At 34.8% G+C, this 17,128-nt stretch overlaps 1 protein-coding gene across 1 annotated transcript; it reads right to left on the bottom strand.

Moving 5' to 3' along the window:
• Positions 1 to 3,172: 3,172 nt before the first annotated feature.
• Positions 3,173 to 7,069, bottom strand: LOC133857892 (type I inositol polyphosphate 5-phosphatase 5). The gene is made up of 9 exons (XM_062293267.1): positions 7,018 to 7,069; positions 6,840 to 6,914; positions 6,338 to 6,425; positions 6,134 to 6,238; positions 5,105 to 5,687; positions 4,770 to 4,966; positions 3,893 to 4,001; positions 3,550 to 3,698; positions 3,173 to 3,430 (listed from the first exon to the last, which is right to left on the bottom strand). The coding sequence occupies exons 2-9, from the start codon at positions 6,874 to 6,876 to the stop codon at positions 3,211 to 3,213; spliced, it is 1,488 nt and encodes a 495-aa protein (XP_062149251.1). The 5' UTR covers positions 6,877 to 6,914; positions 7,018 to 7,069; the 3' UTR covers positions 3,173 to 3,210.
• Positions 7,070 to 17,128: the final 10,059 nt, after the last annotated feature.

Here is a 17,128-nt window from a genome sequence, read left to right as displayed (position 1 = left end):
TGTGCAGTCATTATTCCTGTGGATCTCTCTTTGTAGCAGAGAATGGTGAGTATTTTTTACTCACTGAGGGTGATGCTGAATTTTCATAATGTTATGATTTTTGCTTTATTTAATTGGTTGAGCAAGTGAAATTTGCATATTTTGTTATTTAATTAATGAATTTAATTATAGCAAAGTTGGGAGTGACATCTGCTAACGGATTAGAGAGTGACGTTTGTCTGAGCCAAAAATATTAATAAAGAACAGAGTAGGGAGTGACGTCTGCCTACGGACCAGGGAGTGACATCTGCCTGTGCCAAAAAGATAATAAATTATTAGAGGAGTGACGTCTCCTTAGAACTCGCTAAACGGGAGTGACGTCTCTTATCATTCGCTAAACGGGAGTAACGTCTCCTATAATACGTTAGACATGAATTATGTTTCCTAGATTTTATATACTGGAATGACGTCTCCTTGAATCTATTTGTTAGAGTTACGTCTCTATAAGGTGAATGCTAGAAAAAAATGGTTATTTAAATAAATAAGACTCTGCATATAAAATTGTCATTTTATTATGAACTGCATTGTGTTCTTTATTTATAATAAATCAGCAATTATATCATTATTGAAAACAGTGGACTCACTAGGTATTTTTGTATTATTATTTCTCTCTATATTATATATTAATACAGGTTATGAAGAAGAGGAGTATCAGGATTGTCCAGACTTTTAGGTGATCTTGGTAGCAGTGTCTGAGGTTAGGATGCCTCTCATTTTTGTGGACTACTATGTCTAGTCCATTATTATTATTATATTCGGTGAACAATATTTATATTTTTGTTGGTATGTATTAATGATGCTATGATTATAATGTTTGTAAATTATCCGTGCTGTATGTGGCACAAATACTATTTTAATGTGTAATTATTTAATTACACTCTTTATATATATTTTGAAGTATTTTTGTTAGAAGCTCTGATGTGTTATTAAAAAAATATATTCCGCTACTAATTTATAACTCTGATGATGTCGTAATGTCACGTAAAAATCGAAATTTTTACTTCCGTCTTTTTGTAAAAGGTGGTGCGTTACATAAGCTATTCTAATTAGCTCTGATATATTTTTATTGAGCCAAGGTTTAAATCCTCAAAACACCTTCATTAATGCATGAGTTTTCCTATAAATTGTAGTTAGGTTATGTTTTAATTTTGAAAATGATGGGAGATTGTTAAAGTTGGATGTACCGCACTAGTGGCCGGCACTTTTGTGGCACCTTGAGGCACACTTAGCACTTAGCATGATGCATCAGAACAATAAGACCATGATGATTAATTTTTTACGTTTATGATCATACGATCTGATGATTTGATATGCATCGTAAAATGCTTATAAGCTAGATCCAATGGTTGGATTTACTTGACCGTTTAATAAAGTCAACTATAAGATTAAACTAAGTTTGGTCTAACCGTTGAGATTAAGTAATCGTTACTAACGGTTATAATTAAATAACAATTAATTATAAGTTTAATCTCACGATCAAGATTAAGTGTCTGTTGATATAGAATGGTCATATTTTAATGACGTACCATTGAATTAACAGTTATTTTTTGTTAATTTTGAAAAATATATGTATGTTAATAAACATATATACATGAAAACTGTTAAATTGACATTAATTATATATAACCCACTTCAGACCACTTTTAAACACATTAAAATTTTCTCCTCTTTTGTTTCTCTTAAAATCTTTATGCAATTTTAAAATTTGTGTCTTTCCTTACTAGCTAGAATAGAAACTTGAGTGGATTGTGGTTTGATTTGATTTCATGCAAAAACACAATCAAACTTCAAACTTCAATGGTTTTTTATGCGTAAGAATAAATGAAAGATGTAACGTATGCATAAGTGTCGTACGTCCCACGTGCAAAGTAGAATGAATTGAAGCAAGAGCTGTTTCACCCGCTCATGGCCTCTGTTGCATCACGCAGCTGCCACAGGTACCATTTCCTCAATTTCCCCCATTCCCCACCTCATCTCCTAACCCTCTTATTACGTAACTTATCCAATAGTCAGAATTCACCTCGTTAATTAATAGTAATTTGTCCTCGTTAATAGTAATGGGCCGCCTCCATACAGGAAGCCCTATGACCTTAAAAAAGCTTGGAAAGTGAGTGTCTTGGCTGCTGTCATCAAGCACATGTCTCCAAATTTGGAGAGGATGAGAAGGCAGCTGGTCAAACAGTCTTAAGTGTTTGCAAGACAAGATGACGGCTAAGGAGACTGCAACATGGTCTAATGTTGTCGACCAAGAACAAGCCCTGCTACCACTTACTGAGAAAAGCCTCAAAATTAAAGTAGCTAGATGAAGATGAAATAGGAGAGGAGTTGGAAGAATGGTTGCCTAGTCTTATTAGTACCGGTGAGAAAATTAAGGAAGTGTATGTTCGATCGACATGAATCTAAATCGATTGATACAAATTTGGTAAGTTTACCTGAGTGGATAACTATTGAGTTAGCAAAGGCTAATAAGAACAGTACTCCAATGGGAGATTATGCAAGCTACTGGGGATCGAGGAGGGATTGAAGATGAAGCACTTGATGGAGCATTTGAGATGCTAAAAGAGAAAACATGGGCTTAAATCTAAATCCATTACAGGACATCTTGCATGATCAAGACGCAAGTACTTCTGTTTGGGATATGGGATACGAATGAAGCAAAGCTTAAACAGAAAGTTGGTTGCTTTAATTTGCAGCTTTGTCTTTCATTCTAGAAAAATTATATCTTTGATTATGTTTCCTTCCTTTTTTATTCATTTCTTTTAATAAGATTGTTAGCATCTCTATCGATATCCACAGACCATTTGTTCGATCATCTTGTTTTGCTTCTGTTAAGGAAGACAAGACTGGCTTGATTAGCTGTCATTACTATGTGACTGTAATCCTTGATATGATTTGTAATCTGTCAACTCTTATTGTTCCAAAATATCTTGGAATATGATTTGATAGTATGTATAGTATATATATATTCAACCATGAGCAACAGAACAAAATCGTGGAGTTTTTCGTCTTATCCATTGTGGTCTCATTTTCTGCAATTTCTAGAGAGAAAATATTTTTCAAATACTTGAGCTAAAAAAGAAGAAAAAGAAAAATACTTGGTGCCAACTTCTTCCATAAGGCCCTAATGAAAATTAATAAATATATACATACAAAAATGGGAGATTTGATTAATTAGAACTCATATAAGCTGTGCCTTTTAGGCATGCAGTCTTCGAAGTCTAGTCTTCGACCAGCACAGGAATAACCCTTTCTGAAACTATTGTTTTTGTTACTTTCTTCTACCTCCACTGAAAACACCGCACACACAGGTCTGTGATCCGACAATCTTGATTCCCCACGAATATAAGACAATTGGTCAATGCCATCGCCACGCCATAATATCCTGTCGCACCTAATTTTAATAAAATTCAAGCTCAATATATATTCTGAGTAATATATACTATTTTTCATGCTAAACGTTATTTTATAACTAATTTGTTTGCCTAATTTCATGTTGAAATGAGAGAATACCATGCAGGGGTGCGGCGTTTCTTCTTGGATTTGATTGTTTCCCCTTCGTAAGAATCTGAATTATGCGAGTACTTATAAGTGGGGGCAAACAATATCTGACCCTCGTTAAATCCACTAAATACTCTCCCTGCTTCCCTCTCTATATTCAACTGCAAACAAACAGTCAAAAGCAATACGTACGTAAGAATGAGCAAAAAATCTCATATCTAGATCGAGGTTGGTTCCAAAAATGCCATAAAAAGAGTGTTAGTTTCAATGACAATTATATTGACTTCAATTGAAGGATTGGTGGGAGTTCCACTTGTTTGCTTTATTAGATGCATATATGGGAATAATTACAAACCTGATCCTTCTCCAGGAGGGTGTCCCAGTCATTATCCTCCAAGAAAACCCTTGTTTCCTCATAACTCAAAGCTACCCGATAATTCAAATCTCCAAGCCAAATTATTCGACTGCATTTTTAATAGAATAATAACACAAATCATACATAAGACATAATCAGAACTACGAAAGGGGATTTTTTTTTTTTATTAAAAAAAAAATAAATAAATTTGATATACCGGGCATCCACCCGACCAACCTTGTGGTGGGAGCACCGACTTGGGCTGGGCTGCAGGCCCAAATTGCGAACCCCAATGAGCCGAGGGAGCCTATCAGCTGATTAATGCTCATATCCCAATGGGGAACGTGGTGCAAAGGATAGCAACCCTTCCACGCCATCTTAACAGTCCCGATATGATATTCCTAGCAAAGAATCAACTAACACCCTTAACATGCCGGTAACCACATAGCACTACATGACACCTGACAGCTACTCTGTCAGAATCGTACCTAGATCTCTAGCTAGCAAGTGAAACTTGGCAAAAGACGAACCTCACTAGAGGACGTAAATCAAATGTCATGCTTGGGCACGTACGATTATGTGTCAATCACCAGATGACACCTGACTAAAGCCATACGGGAGAAGAAAACATTCCACATAAGAAAGGGAAGAAGGCCGCTCCAGGTGCAAAGATTCATACCTCTATCACTCTTTCATAATTCTAATACTTTCTTAGCTAGAACTCTCCCAGAGAAAAATCATAGCTAAGGTATCCCTTGTCAGAACTCCCAGCAAGTCTCCGATATTACTTTCTACTTTTTTTTTTTTTCCAAGCATTCATTGTCTGAAGTTGGTCGTGCAGCTTACCAAAATGAAAGATAATATGTTAAAAACTTACTCGTGATCAACTATTCTTTCTGGGGCCCGGTTAGTAGCAGGATTCTTGCAAATCTTAGGGAATTGTGTGCTCTTCAGGATCTCAGCCACATCAGCATTCCTCTTCAGCTCATCACCCTCTTTCTCCCCAGAAGCCAAGTGGCTGCACACGAAACAAAAGCTTGTTTGGTGCAATGACATGCTCATTGCTATGCATCCCTGCAAATAAGATCGATCCCATATTAATATTAAAATAGAAAGGTAGCTAGGTTGACATTAATTGTTCAATAATTTGTCATTCAAATTAAGCACCTCCCAGCTTTGATCCTATCAAGCAGGAATTAACTCTCAACATACCTTGTTTCTAAGGCAACCCATTATTCCTCTTCCTACAGTGGAGACCCTTAGATGGCCAATATGTGGCACTAATTCCTTCCTAGCCCAAACAGACAGGAAAATCCCGACCATTTGCTTGCTTGCTACAAGACAGTAACTCATCTGGCTGGGTGAGGTAGGTGAGGAAGGCATTTCTGCAGTTGAAAGGAATTCATCCACAATACTGTAACGACCGATGTGGGAAGATTCTGAGTAGAAATTATTTGGGAGGTCACTAAGCTTTCGTAGCCTCCGCCGGCTCTCTCGAGAGTGCAAGTCCACAGGACAGTTGCAGCTCTTGAGAACGCTACTATCTGCCCTCAAATTCCTGCTAAGTGCTTTGTGTGAAGGCTTCTGGAAGAAGTGAAGAGTACTGCTTGGGGACTTCGAATCCTTCAACACGTTATTTGAGATTTTGGAACCTGGCCCTAAATCAGAAGAGAAGATGGAGTCATGCTGTGGTTTATTCAGTGCTTGGCTTATAAGGGTCAGCCATTTTGCCGCAGGTTCATTGTCTTCAATCACGAGAACATTCCCAGCGCTTAGAGGAACAATTTCCTGAAATCTGAAGATAAAAAGAATCTTAGACAACGAGTTAGTTGATTCAACTAGATACGGCAAACACCTGCACTACTTCTAAGTACTCATATTCTCACTCTTCCATTTCTGTCTATTCTTTCTCAAATCTCTACTTCAAAACTATTTTTCAATAATTGTAGTTTGGTACTAAATTTCCTCCATGCAGCGGCTAACTCCAAAAACATTTTCTCATGCCAAAGTTGAATTAATGTTGATTTATAACTATGAGTAATGTTATTTAATAGATAGATATACAACTGGGATACCATAGCGGTACGTGAAAATTAACCTTTAGATTAGTAAAAACTTGGTAAGAAAAGAAATTAGAAGTTGATTTTCACTGTCACACCATTTCAGATGTATGCTAGTTTACTGATTAAGTTAACGTACGCAGAAGACTAAAGAATGTGAAGGTGTATACTTTTATCGTACCCCAATACATATATATCTGGAGAGTCCTCCACCTGCAAAAAATCTTCGAGGTTGAGGCAATTGTTGGGTGTCTTTCCTCCCACATTCCACGTCGCCGCGAATATCCTGCACCCCAACCACAGTTCTATCACGGTAGGAAATTAAAGCACTGTCTCTGATCAAAAGCAACTCAGACAAGCTAGACAAAAGAAGAACAACTCATACTGGAAATCTTGAAGTTCAGTTTCCGGCGCCATAGGCTCTTCAAAAGCGGACAGGTTTAGGCCTTCGATCCCTGGACTTGCCTGCCTTTCTGAGAGTAGATAGAAATTAACAACACTAAGGCCCAAAATGTCAATATATATTTTCTACCCTAATTATTAGAAATATATGGAAAACAACCAAAACACAAATGTTAGGTAAGCTACCAAAATTATACAGAAAGGGATAAGGAGATCTAGTCTTGTCTTTACCAGTACGTGGTCGTGCCTATTGTTAAATTATATATCATTTGTCTCAAAGGTTAAGCGGATCTTAAAAAAAAATAAATTTAATTATTTAATTAATACTTTAATACTTATCACACAGATTCAATGCAATCACAAATTATTATGACCAAGTTTATATGAGTTCAATCATGTCAAATCACGTATTTTTAAACATATGTCATTCTGGTTGTAACAGTAAGGTGTGGAAAATAAGGGCTTATTGCACCTAACACAAATACCTGAGAAACTCTTTCTCATGATGGGAGCCGCCTCCATGAAAGCTTTTCTCCTTGCTCCGATCTTCTTCTTTGAATCTGCCAATCAAAAAACAAATTAAAGTAATAAATAAATCAACGAAAAAAAATACATACGATAGAATAGAAACCCTAAATTTTAGAGAGAGAGAGAGAGAGAGACCAGGATCAATCCCATGACTATATGATCTGAATATATCGTCATGTAAGCTTTCTCTCCCATTGCGCTTTGAACTGAAAATCTTTGGAATAATAGACTTTTGTCCATAAATATGAAAAAGGAAATAAAACATAAGCACATATTGTATTAATTTTTCGCAAGCTTCAATAATTAAGTTACATATACTTCGTACCAAATACAAATAAAATAGAAAGAGAAACAACAATAATACCAAAAACAAAAAGGAAAATAGAGAGAAGAAAAGAAAGACATGCCCTTTTTTTCTTTTGGTTCTTGACAGAGTTGTCGGGGGTGGTGGTTGTACTGGTAGTGTTGTTGACGGTGCTATTAGTAGTAATGGCGGTGGTGGAAATGTTGGTGGTGGCGGCTGTCTTGTTAGTTACACCACCGGTGACATCTAAATCTGGATGCTCATCTGACGAAGAAGACATTCATACATTAATTGGACTAATTAATTATTTGAATTATAATTTTCTGGCACAATCATAGAGAGAGAGAATAGGTTGGGTTTGTTTTGTTCACGAATTTTGTGAGCAATTCTTTTTTTCTTTTTTCTTTTTCTTGTGGGGTGGGAGGATTTTTTTTTTGGTAACGAGTTTTTTTCTCTTGTGTTCTGTTTCAAAGGAAGAGAGTTTAGCGCCAAATCTTTCGGAGGACAGGGGATGATAAAGAGGCAAATCCGTTATAAGTCGCAGCTCACATCTAAAAAAAGATATAAATAAATGCTTGATAGGGTTCTGACTTTGGAATTTTCGGGTGGGAAAATCATATATTTTTGGTTCATGAAAGTAGGGTGGAACCATAATTGTGTGGTACGAACTTACATATATAAATAAAATAGATACTCTATAGAGTAAAAAGCTAAATTATCTAGCCATTTAGGAGGTGAAAAAAGTCATCATTAACGGGATCGTGGTATAGAAAATAATATTTTTATAATGATTTAAAAAAAAATTGGGGTTGCCATAGGCGCCTGACTTATAAGGTAGGTCCACCCTTGCTTGTATATGGTTTGCTTTTGTATTAAAGTGGTCCACGTTGATAAGGTTCTTGGGGTTTTCAAACTATCCAACTTGATCGGACCATCCAATGGTTCATCAGAAATCGTTAGACACCGACGTAGATCCACATCATAACCAATCAGAGAGTGACACGTGTTATAATGTCACATCAAAAAGTTCAAGTCATTGACATGTTAGCATCTATAGGCCACATCAACACTTTGCCCGCTTCTGATCTTCTCTTTTTATATACCCAACTTCGCACCAACACCTTCCCTTTCAAAGCCAAGTGAAACCCTAAAATTTGGTGAAATTGTAACATTCCAACATTTTCAAATTTTATTATAGCATGATTAATTCGTGGGATTAATGTTAAAAATATTAGGGATAATTGCATCATTTGTCCCTAGGGTATACTATAATTATTTTTCACTCCCTATGATTTAAAAAGTTCATGAGAGGTCTTTGTGGTAAACAATAATTACAAATCGATCCCTGGCGTCAAATTCCGTTAAATTTTTTGATAGATTCTGTTAAATGCCACGTTAGTGCCACGTCAAACCAATAAGAATGCGACACGTATCCATCTTAATAAAAAAAATTATTAAAAAAATAAACTTATTTTTTTAAAAAAATTCAAATTCAAATTCAAAAACAAAAAAGCAAGGGGTCGCCTTTGGGCCACCCTTGGACCAACTAGGGGCGGCCTGATGGCCACCCTCGGCCACCTCTGGGGGTGGCCACGGCCTCCCCAGTAGCTAGGGGTGGCACGCAACCACCCCCGGCCACTTCTGGGGGTGGTCGCAGCCTCCCCAAAGGTTGGGGGTGGCTGGTGGCCACCCCTTGCTTTTTTGTTTTTTTTTTTTTTCTAATTTATTTATTTATTAACATGGACACGTGTCGCATTATTATTGGTTTGACGTGGCGCTGACGTGGCATTTAACAGAATCTGTCAAAAAATTTAACAGAATTTGACGCTAGGGATTGATTTGTAATTATTACTTACCACAAGGACCTTCCATAAACTTTTTGAACTATAAGGAGTGAAAAATAATTATGACATACCACAGGGACTAATGGTGCAATTATCCCAAAATATTATTTTGAGAAAATTAAACACTAGCCACCCCAGCAGTAATAACATTATTTTAAGAAAACTAAACACTAGCCGCCCAGCGGTATTTTTGTTTATATACAATATATATATATATATATAGATATTGTATTTTGCTATTTTCTATTTGCTATTAAAAATTACTTAATTATAAAAAAAAAAAAAAAATTAAATCCTATATATTCCAATTAAAACACTAAACCCTAATCCTATTTGCATGAGAAAATTAAGAAAACCCTATCGTATTTAAACCCCTCATGACCGTGTACCCCTTATAGCTCTCATTCTCTCACTTTTCCAAAATAAAAAATAAAAAAATAAAGATACCAAACACCAAAAAACTTCACCAATATTCCGCTACCCCTTGATTTTCCTAAGAAAATTCTTATTTTTCTTCAAGTTCTCATACCACACGGCCAATGGAGATTCAAACTACAAGCTTTTCTTCAAGGTTTAATTTCACACTCCTACTTGTAAGTATTCCGTTCTTTATTCAAGCTACATGCAAAATTTCATGTTTTGTTTAATTAGTTTTGATAAAACTATGTGTTTAAATTATGAAGCCTATGTCAGTTAACATCTATCACATGTTTTTTGCATGAGACCATTGTTCACACTTCACATACTAGTTTATAATATGCACGAAACATTATGTAGACACAAAACAATATTGTTAGTTTAATTTATTCATGCTATTCATCATACAAATTGATTTTCACATGTTACCACGCTACATGTTCATAAAATCATAAATTGGTTTTCAAGAATTTATAGAGACATGATGAGTTGATGTTATTTCAATTAAATATTGCATGATTTTAATAAAGTATTAGCAAACATGATTCGGCAATATATGTCCATAGCTGAATCATGTGATAATAGTCTTTAATGCATAAAAAATTTAGGAAAAACTTCATTTGATCCCCTGAAGTTCCATCACTTTTGCAATCTTCCCTTCAAAGTTCAAAAACTCTCAATTTAATATATCGAACTTTCAATTTTTGCAATCTAACCCCTCTTGTTAGGATTTTGGGTTAAATCTGATGGTCAAATAATGAAATAACCCCTATACCCATGTAAACTTTAGAAAATTATAAAATTTTGGGTATTTTTCACCCCTCCGTTAGGATTTAACAGAAAATCCTAATGGATGGGTGAAATTGATTTTTTTTAAAAAATAAAAATAAAAAAATTTAAGTTTGATACACTAAATTGAGAGTTTTTAAAACTTTGGGAGAGGAGGGGAAAGATTGCAAAAGTAATGAAAACTCAGATGGGTGAAAAATGGGGTCTTTGACAAAAAAATGACTCACATGCAGGGTGGGGCTGAATGGCTAGGCAAATTAGGCAATCATGATATAGGACGGAATTTAATAATATTTTCAGTGCAAGCGAAAATAGAAAAGATGTCAAAAATAATATTGAAGCAGAGCCGTTTGATTTGAAGTATACCCGTTCCCAGACAATGGAAGTACAAAGGAAAGACTTGATCGTCAAACCAAAAGTTTATTTTATTTTATTTCCTTATTAGAATTAAGACTTTATTTATTTTCCTTATTAGGACTAGATTTACTTTTATTACTAGAATATAATAAGGTCTATTTTTATTTATTTTGTAATATTTTCCTTTTTAGGAATAAGTTTATTGTTACTATTAGGAATATAATTATTTTCTCTACAAGTATTTCTCTTCTATAAACAGAGTTGCTTGCTATGTAAAATCCACTCAATTGAATTGTTATAAAATTAGAGAATTCTCTCTCAAATATTCTGCAAAGGTTTATCTTTCTTTTAGCCTGCGGGCTTATTTTAGTTTTTTTTAGGTAGAAGACAAAAAAGCTTCTCCTTGCAGAATCAAAGATGTTGTTATTTGATTAGTTACCTTAGTCTTCTGCTATATTAGTTGGTATCAAAGTAGGCTTTATCTTGAACATGACCAATTAGCGCAACAATGACGAACTTCTCTAACAGCGTCGCTTGTAGGGGAGGGGCTCTTTTGAGAGCCAAATTCATGGGGTACCCGAGCCGGCGTTATTCGGATTCGATGGCCAACTTATACTATAGCAACAATTCCTATAACGAAGTTGTTCGTGACAGGGAGGCTCATTGGAGAGCCGATTTCCAAGAGTTTCGGCAGACGAGGCGACAGGAGATGCACCAGATGCGGGAGATGATAAAGCGCATGAGCATAGGTCCTAATCATAATCACAGGTACAATGATACCCATGTTGACTATAGGATCCGAGTGAGGCATACTCGTCACCAATGACTTGCACCCATAAACCGACCACTGGTCTATGAAGATCTTAGTGATGATGATGTAAGTTGCGTTCAATCTGTTTCTAACCATATTTATGAATCTCCGAATAGGAAACCTATATATGAAGAGAATGTTAGTTATGGTGAAAAAATGGAGTTGCCGTCAGAGAAACAATATGTGCAACCACAACCATTGGTTCCAGCTACTGTACCAGTGGAAGAATATCCACCACAAGAGCAGCTCATCACGATCACCACATAAAGAAATAACAATAGTGATTCCTTTGAAGAAGACAATAAAGTTGAAGGTAACATTAAGAAAAAAATATCTGGAGAAATTTTTATGGAAGGAGATGAAAATGAAATGTCGTATCTTAACGCTATCTACGTATATTTCTCCGGAAGAGCCTCACGTGGCATATCACAAAGAAAACTTGAGGACAAGTTTTTTTCAAGTGGGGGTGTCCGATGTAAGAAGGAATTTACTAATGTTTTTAGTGAAAACGAAAATAAAAAAGATGTTAAAAATAATATTGAAGCAGCACCATTTGATTAGAAGTTTACCTATTCGCAGATGATGGAAATACAAAAGGAAAGACTTGATTGTCAAGCCGGGATTTTATTTGCTTTATTTATTTATTTTCCTTACTATGATTGGATTTACTGTTGTTGCTAGGAATATGTTTACTTTTATTTATTTTATAATATTTTCCTTTTTAGGAATATGTTTACTATTACTATTAGGATTGAGATTACTTTCTCTACAAGTATTTTTCTTCTATAAATAGGCTTGCTTACTATGTAAAAGATACTCAATTGAATTGTTATAAAATCAGATAATTTTCTCTCAAATACTCTGCGGAGTTTTATCTTTCTTTTAGCCTACGGGCTTGTTTTATCTTTTTGGGTAGAAGATGAAGACGCTTCTTCTACTCTTTGATAACAACTAACGTAGTAGAAGACTAAGGTAACTAATCAAAGAGCAACGTCTTTGATTCTACAAGTAGAAGGCGTCTTCGTCTTCTACCAAAAAAAAAAAATGCCTGCAAACTAAAAGAAAGATAAAACTCCGAAGAGTATTTGAGAGAGAATTCTCTAATTTTATAACAATTCAATTGAGTGAGTTTTACATAGCAAGCAAGCTTGTTTATAGAAGAGAAATAATTGTAGAGAAAGTAATCCTAATTCTAACAGTAACAGTAAACTTGTTCCTAAAAAGGAAAATATTCCAAAATAAATAAAAAATAAACCTTATTCTAATAATAAAAGTAAATCTAGTCCTAATAAGGAAAATAAATAAAGTCTTAATTCTAATAAGGAAATAAAATAACATAAACTCTTGGCTTGACGATCAAGTCTTTCTTTTTGTACTTCCATTGTCTTCGAACAGGTATACTTCGAATCAAATGGCTTTACTTCAATATTATTTTTTGCATCTTTTCTATTTTCGTTTGCACCGAAAATATTTTTAAATTCCGTGCTACATTAGACACCCCCACTTGAAAAAAACTCATCCTCGAGTTTTCTTTGTGATATGTCACACGTGGTTCCTCCGAGGACAGATATTTGGAGAAATTTACGTAGGTAGCACTAAGACACGAATTTTCCTTTTCATCTCTTTCCATAAAAATTCCTCCAAATATTTTTCCTTTGATGTCATCTTCAACTCTATTGTCTTCTTCAAAGGAATCACCATTGTTATTTATTTCTATGGTGATCGTGATAAGTTGCGCCTGTGGTGGATACTCTTCCACTCGTACAGTAGTTGGAATCAATATTGGTTGTGGTTGCACATATTATTTCTTTGACGGCAACTCCACTTTTTTGCCGTAATTAACATTCTCTTCATATATGAGTCTCCTATTCGGAAATTCATAAATATGGTTAGAAACAAATCGAATGCAACTTACATCATCGTCACTAAGATCATCATAGACCGATGGTCGGTTTATGGGTGTAGGTCGTCAGTGAGGAATAGGCCGCACTCGGATCCCATAGTCAACATGGGTATCATTGTACCCGTGATTTCGATTAGGACCTATGTGCATGCGCTTGGTAGCGCGCCAAGCGGCTACGTGGATTTTAAATTTATAAGTTTATCACTCGCAATAGTACGTATCGATTGTACTATAGTAAGGGTGATCGAATCACAGAGATTATTGGATGTTTTGCGTAATAGAATATCTAAAGAGCGTATCTAACTTAATTTATCAACAAAAGTAAAAACAAAAGTTGTAGAATTGAAGCTACAACGACAAGGTGAAAGAAATGAAAACGGAAATGAAATTGACTTAAAAGAAAATTTAGGGTGTTGATCCTATCCAATCCTCAACCTATGTAATGCTTAAAGTCTATATGGATCTTCCTAACATGCTTGATATGAGCGCGTAATGGGCGTCAACCATTACGACGACCTCGACGTGAAAACACTCTAGTTAAGACGGAATCATAAAGCACCTAGGTTTACATTAATCAACTCCACGTAAAGACTAAATTATAATTGAAAAGACATTTACTCTACCTAAGGTGTGGTGTGACTAATGTTCCCTAACTTACTACTCTATAACACATCCTAATGAGTATACACAATACATGAAAACCCTAACTAGGCCATAATGACAAAATATCTAGTTTCACACCAAATCATTCCACATAAAGTTAAACTACAATTGAAAGACAATTAGACTACCAAAAGGGTGAAATGATTGGTGTTCCCTAGCATACCCTATAAGGTGACTCTAATGAGAAATCATACATCATGTCAAATAGCACCATTGAAAAAGATATCATTCTTGTTTCCAAGAATGTTAGTTTTACTCAAGACTTCAAGAAAAACTCATAGACAAGTTAAACTCTTTTTCATGAATAAATTTGATTGGAATCTTGATACCAAAACCTTTTAGCATGGGTTTTGATATCCTCTAACCCTCAACAATCATCAAACATCTAAAGAAAATCCTAAGAACATCAAGAACACTTCATGGTTTTTGGATTGGATTTGGATCAAACCCTAAGACTAAATTAGCTAGACATGAATTTAAACTAATCTAAGCATGGAAATGAATGAAAACAGTAAAGGAACAAAGGAGAAATGAATTGAAATCAACTATATTAAACTTAAAGAAATTCGGATTACAAAAGAGGAAGAAAATTAAGAACAAGCTAAGCTAGAACTTGAAATTAAGGAAATGAAATTTTTCTCTGGAATTAAGCCTAGAAAACATGCATCAAAGTAAACTAAAACATGAAGAATTAAAGTGATACACCTGAGAAAATCCGAACAAACCCCAAAAGATGCATCCTCTAACCTAAAACCCTCATCTCATATATATAGAGAATTGGATTTACAAAAGAACATCAAGAGCTAATCCTAGCCACACAAACAGAGCTGGTCGGCGTCCATTTCTGTCCACAAAATCCAACTTATGATTTGAATTGCATAAAGAATGCAAAGATCTGAAAATATCTGATTTTCTGGAAGTCGGCGAATTCGATCGATCGACATATTTTCGATCGATCGAAGAGTCGATCGATCGAATTATTGGCTGTACAAATAGTAGATCGATCGAAATGCCTTGGACGATTTTCCATCTTCTCAGGGTCAGTCTCGAACTCTGGAAGTAACCAAAATGCCCTTGATGTATTTTTAGGTCTAATTCAAGAGTTTTGAATTAGATTTCAACTAAGACCTGAAAATAAGATAAAATACAAAAACTACAACAAAACGTTATATATACAATACGAACTAGGTCTTACAAATGCAAATTAAGGGGTCTTGAATCAAACAATTCAAGACGCTCCATCATCTTCTGCATTTGGCGCATCTCTTGTCGCATCTCCTACTGAAACTCTTGAAAGTCAGCTCTCCAAAGAGCTTCCTTGTCACGAACAGTGTCGTTAAAGAGATTCTCACTGTTGGAAAAGGCATTGTTATATAAGTTATTACTGTAGTATAAGCTGGCCATCGAATTCGGATAACGCCGGCTCGGATACTCCATGAATTTCGTTCTCAAAAGAGCCCCTCCCCTACAAGCAATGTGGCTAGAGAAGTTCGTCACCATTGTGCTGATTGGTCATGATCAGGATAAATCCTGCTATGATACCAACTGGCGTAGCGGAAGACTAAGATAACTAATCAAATAGTAGCGTCTTTGATTCTGCAAGGAGAAGCGTTTTCGTCTTCTACCTAAAAAGATAAAACAAGCCCGCAAGTTAAAAGAAAGATAGAACTCCGCAGAGTACTTGAGATAGAATTATCTGATTTTATAACAATTCAATTGAATATCTTTTACATAGCAAGCAAGCCTATTTATAGAAGAGAAATACTTGTAGATAAAATAATCTTAATCCTAATAGTAATAGTAAACCTATTTCTAAAAAGGAAAACATTACAAAATAAATAAAAGTAAACATATTTCTAGTAACAATAGTAAATCCAATCCTAGTAAAGAAAAGAAATAAATAAAAAGCAAATCTAGTCCTAGTAAGTAAAGGAAATAAAGTCTTAATTCTAAATAGGGAAATAAAATAAAATAAAATCTTGACTTGACGATCAAGTCTTTCCTTTTGTACTTTCATCGTCTGCGAACAGGTAAACTTCTAATCAAACGGTGCTGCTTCAATATTATTTTTGATATCTTTTCTATTTTCGTTTTCACCGAAAATATTAGTAAATTCCGCCCTACATCAAATCGCTTAAGGCCTCCAATTAAATAAGGCTTCAAATAGTGATAGTATAATTAAATTTCCTTTTTTAAAAAAAAAAAAAAAAATTAAAGCTCCAATTATGATAAAAAAGTTAGTCAATGCTTTTAATTAAGGTCACAATTATGGTAAAAAATAATATTATGACAAAAAAGTTTGTAGTACTCTTTAATTAATGCCTCAATTACTGTAAAAAATAAATACAAAGAATTGAATTCTAAGATACTGAGGAGGAAAATGAATGTTACATTAATTGTACCCCTAAAACAGTTACTAAACTTTTAATTTTACATGAACTTAAAACTAAGGCTAAGTTGTCCATTAAAATAATTTTTAAAATAAAGTAAATTAAATTATATGTAGCTCAATACAAAAATATGACATCTGTTGAAATTAAATGTCTCGTAAAAGAGATGAATTTTGCAAGTCGTTTGGAAAAAATTAAATATTTACATATAAAAATGACTCCACCTAAATTTGTCGTTTTAGGCCTCAAAATATATTAAGCCAGCCCTGCTCACATTTGCCACGCATTTTTGGGTACAAACTTTACAAAATTTCTCCATATACAAGCGTTGAATTTCCAAAATGACCCCATTTAAAAATTCTTTTATTAATATTGGAGTACTAGACTGCCTTCCTCGATATGAGTCTTGACACTAGAATTGGCAAAACGGGTTATCGTATCAGGTTCGGGTTGAACAACCCAAACACGACCTGTTTAGCAAAACGGGTTGGATGGATCAACCCATCAGTTTAGCTAATCGTGTCATAAAAGAGTTGGCGGGTCATAAACGGGTTGACTCGTTCGACCCGTTTTATAAACGTGTCATAAATGGGTCAACTCGTTTATGACATGAACCCGTTTAGTCTAAATTCAAACGTAATAACTTCGTGTCATGTTCGTGTCGAATTCGCAGATCGTGTAAAAAATTGCCAACCCTATTTGACACACAAAGGCACGAAGCTACATGCAATTTCAAAAGGTCACAATATTTAAGTGAACGATTAAATA

Source organism: Alnus glutinosa, chromosome 14 (assembly GCF_958979055.1).
Source record: "Alnus glutinosa chromosome 14, dhAlnGlut1.1, whole genome shotgun sequence".
In the NCBI taxonomy this organism is placed as follows: domain Eukaryota; kingdom Viridiplantae; phylum Streptophyta; class Magnoliopsida; order Fagales; family Betulaceae; genus Alnus; species Alnus glutinosa.
Note: the sequence above shows the minus strand (reverse complement) of the source record. Positions and strands in the feature narration are given on the sequence as shown.